Source organism: Grammomys surdaster, unplaced genomic scaffold (assembly GCF_004785775.1).
Source record: "Grammomys surdaster isolate TR1022 unplaced genomic scaffold, NIH_TR_1.0 126187, whole genome shotgun sequence".
Taxonomy (NCBI): Eukaryota; Metazoa; Chordata; class Mammalia; order Rodentia; family Muridae; genus Grammomys; species Grammomys surdaster.
Genome location: NW_021620993.1, coordinates 7,673,912 through 7,686,873, shown reverse-complemented (window position 1 = coordinate 7,686,873; position 12,962 = coordinate 7,673,912). Strand labels below are relative to the sequence as shown.

At 46.6% G+C, this 12,962-nt stretch overlaps 1 protein-coding gene across 2 annotated transcripts in view; it reads left to right on the top strand.

Moving 5' to 3' along the window:
• Osbp2 (oxysterol binding protein 2) overlaps window positions 1-4,939 on the top strand; it is a 158,680-nt gene extending 153,741 nt beyond the window's left edge. For both annotated transcript variants that reach the window (XM_028758168.1, XM_028758169.1), the window contains 2 exons: window positions 3,009-3,235; window positions 3,480-4,939. In XM_028758168.1, coding sequence (XP_028614001.1) covers window positions 3,009-3,235; window positions 3,480-3,622 — 370 coding nt within the window. In that variant the 3' untranslated portion in view covers window positions 3,623-4,939. The remainder of the gene's footprint in view (window positions 1-3,008; window positions 3,236-3,479) is intronic.
• The last annotated feature ends 8,023 nt before the right edge of the window (window positions 4,940-12,962 follow it).

Sequence of the window (12,962 nt, the reverse complement as noted above, 5' to 3'; positions counted from 1 at the left end):
ACACACACACACACACACACACACACACACACACACACACACACACACACACACATATAGGGGCAGCCTGGCCTATATAACAAGATCCTGTTTCAGAAAACAAAGAACACAGAAAGAGGAAAGAGGGCTGGAGATACAGCTCAAGTTAGTGTGATTAGCATTTATGAGGTTTCCAGGCCAAATCCCTAGCACCCAAAATAAGTATTTTATCATGAAAATAATTTAAGAGGGGAAGCAGTAGCTCACACCTATAATCCCAGCATCCTGGAGGTGAAGGTGGGCAGGTCAAGCTACAGAATGAAAGGCTGTCCCAAAAAAAAACAAATTAGGAGCAAGAAAGGTATGTCTCTGCTCTTGTAGACAGCCTGGATTCGCTTCCCAGGACCTATATCAGTGGTTCATGGCCACTGTAACCCCAACACCAGGAGATCTGACCTTCTTCTGGCTCCCCTGGGTATCTGCTCTCACATAGGCAGAACTCATATGCAGATACACACTTTTTAAAAAAAAAAATTAAAATTAACACAAATAGCTTCTGTTCAACAAATATAACAAAAACAATCCAATGGGGGATGCACCAGAGCCATAACTAGAATTTCACAGCAGACCATGTGATTAGTTGTTAAAAAAAAAAAAAAACATCACACAGGTCAGTGAACTCAGCACAGAGGCAGAACTCTTGCCTAGCATGCACCCAGAGCCACAGCAAAGCGGCCTTTTAAAAAAGCCTAATAAAGCCGGGCGGTGGTGGCGCACGCCTTTAATCCCAGCACTTGGGAGGCAGAGGCAGGAGGATCTTTGTGAGTTTGAAGCCAGCCTGGTCTACATAGGGAGTTCCAGGACACCTAGGGCTCTGTGGAGAGAAACCCTGTGTCAAAATAAATAACCTTAACTGGGAGCCCAAAGCACCACAAAGCACCATTTTGCATTCATTTGATTAGCAAACAAAGGGGCCAAGGTTGGAGACTCAAACCTGCCACACCTCTGTGGAGCATTCTCTGAGTGGGAATGTGCATTGATAGAGCCAGTCTGGAACAAGCCAGAACCCATGTCTCGAAGAACACCCCCCCCACCCCCGCCCCTGGCATGCCAGTCTCCTGTAGATAGAGAAAAGAAGTTTGTTTGAGGTCCAAAGGAGGACAGTGAGCAACAAGGAAACAGAGGTCACAGAGTTAAGCCTGACTCTGAATCCTCCCGAATGACACTGTGAGTGAATAGTGAAAGTACACACACAATCTTATGTTCTATCACCTTTAGGCTGTGCTTAAGATATAGCTGAAACAAACATTCATTTCCTGTTTATCCTTAAGTCCCATCCCCAAGATATCTCATATGTATACACAATGCTCCAAATTCCCCAGAATTCTGGATAAGAGTACAGCCTGACATGTTAAGTGTTTCACTCTAGGTATAAAATTGAGACAAGTTTTTAAACTCACAACTAATCTACAAAACATGTATCTTGAAGAAAGTAAAGAGTGGGGCTGGAGAGATGGCTCAGCAGTTAAAAGCACTAGCTGTTCCTCTAGAAGATCAAGGTTCAATTCCCAGCACCCACATGGTAGCTCACAACTGTAACTCCAGTTCCAGGGGATTCATGGCCCCAGGCATTCATGTGGTGTGTGTACGTGCGTGAGTGTGCGTTCATGCATGCGTGTATATACATGCAAGCAAAATACCCATACACATAAAATATTATTTTAAATTTTGACTAAAAGGATGTTAGGGTCTGTCCACAGAAACACTAACCAAGCAACCACACACACCCCAGAGCTGGAGAATGTCACAGAGCAAACTACAGCAAAACTTAACACAGAGATCAGGAGCTGGGCAGTGGTGGCGCACGCCTTTAATCCCAGCACTTGGGAGGCAGAAGCAGGTGGATTTCTGAGTTCGAGGCCAGCCTGGTCTACAGAGTGAGTTCCAGGATAGCCAGGGCTACACAGAGAAACCCTGTCTCGAAAAACCAAAAAAAAAAAAAAAAAACCACCACAGAGATCAGGAGCACGGATGGTGAGCACAGTGGTCACATTTGAACAGACCTTGCAACCTAACAGCACAGCCTCAACATGCAGATAGCATTGACTGATAGAAATATAAAAGGAAAGGGACCGCTGTACAATCAACATGGGGCATTTTGATATGCTGCTCTGAATTGTGGGAAGGAAAACAAAATCGAGGGCTTCAAGTGTGAACAGCAGAAGTTACTAGTTAGCCACAGAACACTGTTGCCCAGCTGCAGCAAACCCACATGGGCTATATGCAACTTGTCCAAATAGGCTGGACTGTTGGACACACTTCAGAGTACTAAAAATGTACCAGGGATATCATTTGACTCCAAAGCAATTATACTAGAGAAAAAAAAATTGAAGAAAACAAGAAACAACAACCAAGACCTATGGTTATCCATTCACGAAATATGCTTCAAACTAATCAGTATGGCAGAGAAAATATTATGAAAGCCAGCCAGCCAGTGGACCTTGAATGATCACTGGACCTTGGTAAGCGCTAGAACTCAGCTGATGTCATACTAGAAGTGATTGACATGCAGCTTTGAAATGCGGATCACATCAGAAAAACATGAAAAACAAACAGCGAGCTAAACATCCACCTGAGTCAGAAAACAAACGGAAGAAATAGTTCCAGCCAGTAGGAGGGAATATTGTGCGTGATAAAGCAGAAAACCCTAAAGAAGAACACAGTTTTATCTCCAACCAATGAACACAGGCAGCTCCGACCTGGGTGTTCAATATAGGCAAGGCACTGCAGGCAACATGCTGTGTTTGAGGGTCAGCAAAAACAGAGTAGTAGGGGAAAACCTCTTGAGACACAGATGAAAAGGACAAATCCCAGAGAGTGTAGAGAAGCAGGTGTGGGTGGGTGAGAGTGTCCAAGGTGAGGGGTGCGTCCCACCCAGCTGGTGGGCTCTCCAGGCTGGGTTCCTAAGGGATGAGCCCGTTAGGGAAGGGACCACCCAGGTCGCTCATGCCACCGCACCGTCGCCGCAGGGAGAACGCAGAGAACATGTACTATTTCTCGGAGCTGGCCCTGACCCTCAACGAGCATGAGGACGGTGTGGCACCCACCGACAGCCGCCTGCGGCCAGACCAGCGGCTGATGGAGAGGGGACGCTGGGACGAGGCCAACACCGAGAAGCAGCGGCTGGAGGAGAAGCAGCGCCTGTCCCGGAGACGGCGGCTGGAGTCTTGCACAGCGGGCTGCGGCGGGGAGGAAGGTGAGCACAGAACAGAGCATTGGGGGCCGGGGGGGGGGGGGGCCGGGGGGGCGTACCAACACGGACCCAGGAAGTGATGGTGTGCCAGAGCGGGGCGGAGAAGAGTATCCCAGGGTAGAGGGGAAGGTGAGGAGGGGTAATCTTCTGGGGGGGGCGGGGGTAGAGAGGTGAGGAGGGGGCCGTGAGCCCCGGGCATGGCCTAGGCAGCAGGCAACTCACCCCGCCCACTGTGCCTGCCAAGCAGAGAAGGAGTCAGACGGCTATGCGCCTCTGTGGTTCGAGAAGAGGCTGGACCCGCTGACCGGGGAGATGGCCTGCATGTACAAGGGCGGCTACTGGGAGGCCAAGGAGAAGAAGGACTGGCACATGTGCCCCAACATCTTCTGAGCCACTCCTGCGGCAAATACAGGCGCCTGCACTGCCTGCCAGCCTTTTCTTTAATGCACCCAATTTAATACAGAACCCACACACAGGCACACACGCGTGCTGAACACACCACCGCTTTAGAAGGGGTGAGGGCTGACCTGGGTTCTTGCCAGCCCCCAGGTCACCTGTGCCCGTTGTTATCATTGACTTGGGCCCCATGGGCACCCTAGTTCTCAGTTACCACAACTCAGGCCGGCTGGCCGGGCCATGGGCTGCCCAGGTCACTAACCCCAATCCAGGGAGGAAATATTCCCCACCCCCGAACTAGGGAGCCTCTTTTGACTTTTTTAAGAAAAAAAGAAATCTTCATTTCTTTCCAACGATGAGGTTTAGTAAATATTTTTAGCATATCACCTAGAAGACTCACTGTCCTGGCAAGAAGTCCTTTTTTAAAGACATGAAGTCAGGCCCCTTTGAATGGGAAGCACTTTTACCACAGCCAGGCTTTCTATCTGGACTGTCCAAGCTCCAGGAGCGCAACACCCACAGAGGCAGCAGAAGCCTGGCTGGCAGGCGCAGCATGGTGTGCAGAGCCCGCAGGGAGAGCAGGAAGGCAGTCGAAGGCAGCCCCTCATGCCAGGCCTTGGCCATGCTGGGACAGTACTCCAGCCCCAAAGAGGCCAAGAAGGGCTTGAAGGCAGGGCTCTGAGGTGCTTCTTGCCCAAGAATCAGGCCCCCAAATCAGCAATAAGGATCAAACCCTTCATTTAGCCTGGGCTGGTGACCCAGGCTCCTGACACCTGGCCTCCCGCCTTGTCCTTAGGCGGCATCAGGGTGCCTCTCCTCAGCACTCCTGACATCTTTATTTGCCTAATTTATATATATGATATACAAATATATATAACATAGCTATTTTGCTTAAATTTCTATGATATGTGAAAGTGAAAAATGATGAAGACAGTCGTGCCTGTCTGAGTTTGGCCTCCTGTTGGCCCTGCCCTCTCCTTGTAGCCCTCCCAGTGGCTTCTGCCAACCTTAGAAATGAAACCTGTCCCTTAGGCCCTCTGCCTCCAATCCATCTCACTTCAGTTTGATCTGAAAAGTTCCTTGCAGGGCCTTTCTTTCTACTCCAGGCCTGGTTTTGTTTTTTATTAAAAAAAAAAGAAAAAGAAAACACCATGTATGAAATGCCTTACAATGCCCACTCTAGAGATGGGGTGGGGGAGGGATGGAGGAGGATAGCCGGTCTCCCTCAGAGCTGGACTGTACCTCTTCCCAGCAGGCTGAGCAAGCACCTTCTTGACCATAATAAAAACCTTGGTTCTGGAGTTTTCCACAGCCCTGTTCCAGAGTCTGTCTGTGTGTGTGATGATGGTGACAGCCATGTGGGGGTGGGGGTGGAGCATGGAAGCATGGGGCTTTGTTCTGCTCAATTCCTAAGCCACAAGAGGTGAGTGTGGAGGGGGAGGGGGAAGACATGATGGGACAGAGGGAACACCAATTACTGACCCGCAGAAAGGGCAACCCTGGGACACCACAGCCATGGTGCAGAACTGGGCTCAGATCTGCACAAGCCACCCAAAAGCTACCAGCAACATCTATGAAACATCCAGATAGACCTCACAGCCCTCTATAAAGGCTGTTGAGTTCCCTGCTGCCTGACAACTGTGGTGTAGGCCATGTCTATTGTCCTGTTGCCAGGCAACTCGGATGGCTGGCTTCTGAGCCATGGAGCAAAGAGGCAAGAGGCTTGGCCTGCTGGCTCCACCTCCTCTGCCTAGACTTCCAGATGAGGGAAGTGGTGGTAGTGGATACCGCAGATACCAGAGCCAGGACTCGCCATCTGCCTTGAAGTCTAGTACCACAGGCTCCGACCTGGCCCCACAAAACACCATCCAGCCTTTCCACCTACCTGAGTAGGTGGTCACTGTGAGCAGGAGGGGTAACCCTGGGATGGACCTGACTCAGAAGGCAAGGGAGGGGACAAACCATACTGGGCACAGTCCAGACAGGACAAAGGCCTGCACACTGAAGCAGAGAGAGTTCCAGAGTCAGGAATGGACCAGCAGAACTCTGAACAGGTAGTAGTAGCAACACAATGTTCTAGAAAGATCCACCTACACTATGGTTCCCTGTATGAAAGCCTATCTGAGTAGGGAGCAAAGGGCACGGCTCACGTGATAGCTGAATTGGTAGAGTCTCAGCAGCAGGCAGATTCACCCTCCCAGTCGAGACCTGAAGTCGCTGGGCTACATGGGCTAGTAAAGGTGAACTAAGGGGTCTGGGGGGGCTCCGTAGACAAAGCACTTGCTGAGCAGCATAAGGACAGGAGTTTGGATCTCCGGGCAAGTATGGCAGCCTCATGCACTCGGGAGATAGAGACAGGTCAGGTGCCTGCGCAGGCTCAGCAAGCTGGCTAGCTAGACTAGCTGACTGGTGAGCTTGGGCTCAATTGTAAAGCCCTGAAGACAGTCCTCGGCATTGGCGTGGGGCCTCTACGGTATGTACATGTATTTGCACGTACAACTTGCCAAGCTCGCACCACAGTCCAGGGGATGTGGAGATTGGCTGGGAGAGATGACAGATTAAACCGGCCCAGGAAGCAGCACAAAACACACAGAAAGGAAGCGTGCCAGAGACTCACGGAGTGACAGGGTATTGGAGACAGAGTGCAGTGCAGAGAAATCCACATCTGTAGTGGCACAGCAGCCCAAGGGGAGGGGAGACAGAAGCCACTCCAGAAGCACATAGAGCCCACGTGCACTGTGTGGAGCCAAGTGCCACTGTGAGTGGGGTGCAGACCCAGCAGCAAAGGCCTCCACAGCAGTGTGGGCACAATGTAAGGTAAAGGGCCAAGGGCGTGGCAGGTGTGAGAGCAACTCAGGTGACTCAAAAGAGGGCCTCCCAGGCACCCTAGTGGAAGAGTCAGGCTGCCAGTTCAAACAAACAGGCTAGAGGGCGTTCATACTCTTCCCTTTGGACCTCCTCTTTTCATTCCAGCCTCCTCTTTCCTTCTCTAGTTTCCTGTCACTAAGCACAGGCTGGCCCAGGCATGAGGATCTCAGCGACCTCCCAAGATCGGGGTATGCCGTTCATCTTTTGACTGCATAGCTTCGTGCCTCTCTGATCAGTTTCTAGGCACAGCTGCCTCACCTCCCCTGCTTTGCCCCTAACTATTCCCTCTTTGCCCCTCCCCCTCTCTCTGTCAAGCTAATACCAACCACTAGTCTCTCTCTGAGCTTTGTTTTTCCTTTCCACAGATAGCCAAAGTCACTAAAGTAGTTATCACATGACCATCAGTGACCCTTTCTTCCTAAAATAGTGGTGCTTATGGGGGACTCTGACTCTGCGCTCTCACCACAGGCTCATGCCTTTAATAGAGACTGTTTTTACACATAATCTAAAAGCAAGTGTGCACTATGTGCCCCCCCAAACCACATGTCTACCTGAGGAAAATGTCACCAGAACAACTCAGTCCATCTTTAACCATGCAAATGCTCTCTGAAAGAATAAAAGTAATCTAAAAATAAATATTTTTTAAATGAACCCAACCAATGACTAAACTCAAGATAATCAAGCTAGGCAGTGGTGGCGCACACCTTTAATCCCAGCACTCAGAAGGCAGAGGCAGGTGGGTCTCTGTTAAAGACCAGCCTGGTCTACAGAGCAAGTTCCAGGACCAACAGGGCTACACAGAGAATCATGTATCAGAGGGAGAAAGGACATGCAAGTCCCAATGCAAAACCACAAGTAACACATAAAACCAGGTGACATAATGTCCCTAAATTCCTAATTCTACAGCAGTGACCTCCACCAAGAATGAATTGATGAAATCCAAGACAAAGAATGACTGCATGTCCAAATAAGTCGATAAACTGAGTTCCAGGAGAGCACAAACGGCTGAATGAAGTAAAGCCAATGCAAGATCTGACAGAGGAGCTCAAGAAATGCAAGTAATGAAAAACTGTAACCTGGAAATGAAAAAATAAGCTAACTGTAAAGCTCAGCAGAAAGCCTCCCTGACAGAATAGACTCAAGACAGGCTGGAAGATCTGAGTTTGAAGACAAGAGAACTTGGAAAGTCCCAGCACAGAAGACAATACGGTGCATGCAGCACTTTAAAGGGAATGTAGACAAGGCTTTTCCTCCTTAAGGCACTGAAAATTTTTTCAATAAAATCATGGCAGAAAATTTCCCAAAATTAGAAAAAAGATTACAATACATATAACGGGCATTCAGAACATCCAGCAGACAACTAGAAAAGAACACCTGTCACAGGGTAATTAAACTAGTCAGTGTACAGGAAAAAGAAAGCATATGAAAACTCTGTTAAAGACGCTCCTGAACAGTGACCTGAACAAGCGTGCCACCCCGGAGGAACACTGGTGGCAGACTAAAGGTCCATCTTGGTGTACCAATGAATTTATTAGACTGATGTACAGCGAGAGCATGGGTGAGCAGTCAGCTGTGGGAGCTTGGATACAGCCAAGCAGCTGAAGCATCACATAGCCCCACCCCAACATGGATGACAACCTCCTAGCAGCTGCGTCACAGACTGCTTGGTTCCAGTAACTTTCCACTCCCTGCTTTAGCATCTCCCAAGGTCACACACAATGAGAAGTAATAACTGATAACCTAGGTGAGGCTCTTGTGACCCCTGGGCTCTACTTTATTGTTCTCTTCTCATGGCTACTGGAGCCCAAATTCAAGATGGCAGCATGTTAAGCCCAGATAAGAAAATGGCCATACAACTAACACTGTGTATAGAGACAGACCCACGAGATTTCTTGACACATATTTTAAAAGCAAGGCTTTGAATAGTAGTTTCCACCAAACTAAAACATTCCCTCCAGCAGGGAGATTAACTCCAGAGATAAACTACACATTACCTGTCTAGGGAAGCAGAATGTTTCTTGAAGGCCCCACCAAGCATTTTATGAGTAAGTGGCTATTAGTAAGGAGACTGACTAACCAAGCTGAAGAAAGATTCTTGGACCTATTGAGCTGTCTATAATTTATACTAAGAACTCTGGGGTTGGTGAGTCCACACCTATACTGGTGGGCTTTTTGATAATGTAGCAGCTAATGTATCTTCTCCTGTAAGTAACTCCTTATCTATACCCAAAGAAAAACTCATTGACTTAACAAGTCATTCTTTAGTGAAATGAATACTTTGGTCTGCTATGAGTTCCTCTTTTGAAATGTGTTGCATCTCTCCAGGAAAAATCTACCACATACCACCAGAAGGACTTGGAATGAAAGACAACCATCAAACCAGACTACTATACCCAGCAAAGCTGTCTTAATTGAAAGATAACTTTCCACAATAAAAACAGGATAAAGGAATTCATTACCACAAGTCATCTCTACAGAAGATACTTGAAGAAATCCTTCAGACTGAAGAGGAACACAAATATGTGAGGCCACAAAAAGAATTAGCAGCATTTGAAAAAGCAAGAAAGGAGCCAGGCGGTGGTGGTGCACGCCTTTAATCCCAGCACTTGAGAGGCAGAGGCAGGTGGATTTCTGAGTTCGAGGCCAGCCTGGTCTACAGAGTGAGTTCCAGGACAGCCAGGACTATACAGAGAAACCCTGTCTCGAAAAACCAAAAAAAAAAAGAAAGAAAAAGCAAGAAAGGAAAAGGTAAACAACAAATACTACAGAATTAACTAAAGGACAGGACTTAACACATACCTTTCAATAAAAACAATTATTAATGGTTTTAATTCCCCAATTAAAAGACATGGACTAGTGGATTAAACAATCAGGATACAACTATTTGTTGCCTTCAAGAAACATCTGACCAAAGGAACAATCCATCAAAGGATACTGCAGTTCTAAGCATAAGCACCAAATACAGGAGCATCAGGCCTCATTAAACAAATATAGCTAGACATAAAGTCACAGATTAACTCCAACACAATAGTGAGTTACTCCCACAGCCCGCTCTCACATCAGGTAACCCCTGCAAAAACCAGAGAAACATCTGAAGTGACATCCCAGATCAAATGGACTTAACATACATCTACACACCATTCTATCAATACACTTCAAAATACATATTCTCCGAAGCTCATGGAACTTTCTCTAAAATCAATTATATTGCTGGAATACAAAGCAAGTCTTACATATAGCAAAACTGAAACAACCCATTGTATTCTATCTGATCACAGTGAAATAAAACAAGAGAAACTGTAGACTATGCACTAACTAGCAGAGTTACATACTATTGAACAGTGAATTGGTCATTGAAGAAATAAAGAAGGAATGCAAAACATACCTAACCTCTGATGAAAATGAAAAGACAACACACCTAGCCTCCAGGATATAATGAAAGCTGTCTTAAGAAGGGAATTTATAGGCTCTATATGAAATCAGATAAGTGGAGTCTTCATTTAAACTGAATATGAAAGCTTTGTCAACACCTTGGGAGGCACCACTTTTGAAATGTGCTGTTTGAGCTATCTGGATGTCTTTCTGGGTGTTGCTAGGACTACAGAACTCAGTAACGGTCCCCTCTGCAGAATTTAGCCAAAAGGCTGGGACTCTGGGTTATCTTGAGTGAGGTAAGTTGTTAAGAGTCTTGAAAGCCCACCTGAATCCAGAATCAGAGAAGGAAAATAAAAGCAAGTACGAAAATCAGCCTTCTCCATTCCCCTTGTGATAAGACTGAGATACAGATATTAACAGTGAGGAACAGACTGAGAGGGAACCAGCTGGTGATGTCATCAAAACTAGGAGGAAGCCCAAAACAGTCCAAAGAACTCCTGACTTCCGGGATCATTCTGAGATAAAAAGAAGTGATCCTACTACATTTCAGAATTAAGAAAAGCAGAAAAATCAACACTTCAGAACTACTACAAAGGTTTCTTCTCTGCCAGACCAGCACCAAGAAGACAGGATTGCAGCTTCCTCAGGAAAAATGAAATACATGACACTAGAGATCCAAAGAGGCTTTTAGAGAAAAGATCTCTGTGCACAGGTGGGTTTCCCAGACTTGGAAGCAATAAAAGGACAGAAGCCACTAACAAGCTTCCTAAGACTCCTTTAAAGAACAATGGAACCCTGGTGGCTGGAAAGGTGGCTCAGTGGTTAAAGGCACTGGCTGTTCTTCTAGAGGTCCTGAGTTCAATCAGTTCCCAGCACCCACATGGTGACTCACAGATTCTAAATTGTGATTTGATGCCCTCTTCTGGCACACAGGAGTACATGCAAACAGAGCACAAGTAAATAAATCTTTTTTTTTTTTTTTAAGAAAGAAAGAAAAAAAAAGAATCCAAAGAAACACTTAACACAATTCACTTAATGAGCTGAAGCAGCTTGACAACAGACACTGACCTCAGCTTCATGGAAGAAGACTCGACTCTACTCCTGGCCAGACAGCAGCGTGCTCAAGGCCAGCCTGATGGCCCACTCAAGTCATGGAACTGTGTGTCTGAGGGGCAGATGAGCACCCTGTGCTGTCGACAACTAAAGTGAACGTCAAGTTTACATCTGCTTTTAAGGATAGTGAACCTAAGAATTCACTGGCCAAGCTAGCCAGAAAGTCTCCACATGTGACCCTACCTGGGATTTCATCAAAGGGCCAGGATGTATTCAGGACACCCAAGTTAAAGGCCACTGAGAGGAATATCCACTGTAGTTGTCAGCCTGCTCAAGCTGACAACTAAACACAGACTCCAGGCACTAGTAAGAAACCAGTATCTGATCTCAAAGCAAGCCTGACTTGTCCCCTCAAGTATAAGCCAAACAAAGGAAAGCTGAACCCTTGGTGGTGATCTAAAGAAAACAATTCTCTGAAGGAATGTGTAAGCAGAGTTAGATTCCACAGGAAAACTTACAAACCCTCATCTCCAGACCAGGAAGGAGAGTAACAGAAAGAGTCTGTAAGCTCAAAGTAACCTGGCTATGGTTAAAGTCCAGTCACGCTGTGGATTTGTTTAGTTCCAACTTGTTTTCCAATTGTAAATGTTCTCATACTCCTAATCTCCTGATCAACTCCTCATTTTTAAAAGACCTGTTTCCTGGTTTTTTCCAGATCTTTTTTTTTTTTTTTTTTTTTTTTTTTTTTTTTTTGTCCCAGCAGCTGCCCTGGAACTGGATGGCTCTGTAGACCAAGCTGGCCTTGAACTCAGAGATCCCCCTGCTGAGTCAAAAACATGCGCCACCAAAGACACAATCCCAGCTTGTCCTTGGGATTCTTCTGGTCAGCTGCTAGTTCTAACAAAAATGACCTTCACCTTTTTCTGGACAAGAGCATTTCCCTCGAGGCAGCAAGCCATAGCAGAAGCTTATCAAAAGAAAGTGGGAGAGAGTTCACAGGAAAAAGGATACTGGAGAGGCCACTTCTTTGTTAACTAGTCTGAGAAATCTAACCATCTTATTGCAGTCTTATTGGTTATGGACCAGTATTTTATCAAGGTGGAAAGTGCTTCAGCTTATGAGAGCCTTGTTCAGACTACCTCACGTCCTCGCTGCCTGTCATAATAATCTTAAAACTCAATTCTTCAGCTCTCCCTACTTGTTAAATAGAAGCCGCAGGCAGACGGCGTGCCTCAGGTGTCCAGCACTTGTTTATCACACACCAGACTCTGAATTTGACCCCTGGTACCACCACAAACAGAACAGAATTGCTACTGTAAAGGTTACCATCTTTGTCAGACTTAAATCTCACTAGTTATAAGGGAGAGATGGGAGCTGCTGGCTTCCTCGCTCTGCCATGTGGAGATTCTGAGTTGTGTATAATGCCTACAGTTTTCATAATTGTTTTTGCACTGTGGCAGAAAAAGACAAATCTGGAAGAGGAGCTGGAGAGACTGTCCCGTTAAGAGCATACACTGTTCTTGCTGTGGACCTGAATTCAGCTCCCAGCACCCATGTCAGGTAGCTCATAGCTGCCTGTAACTGCAGCTCCAGGGAAGCTACAAATGGAACATGATCCCTATCAGAACTCTAATATATTTTTAAAAAATTGACCAAGTGATTGTGAGATGACTGCCCCCCAAAAAAGGTATGAACACCTTTCAAATAACTGATGGGGCATGGGAAGGGAAAATGAAAAATCAACAGTGGCACAAACCTTTAATCTTGGTATTCTGGAGGTGAAGGCAGATGTATCTCTGAGTTTGAAGCCAGCATGGTCTACAGAGTGAGTTCCAGGACAGCCGGGGCTACACAGAGAAATCCTGTCAAAACAAAAAATTGGGACTGGAGAGATGGCTCAGCGGTTAAGAGCACTGACTGCTCTTCCAGAGGTCCTGAGTTCAAATCCCAGCAACCACATGGTGGCTCACAACCATCCGTAATGAGATTGGATGCCCTATTCTGGTGTGTCCGAAGACAGCGACAGTATACTCATAAA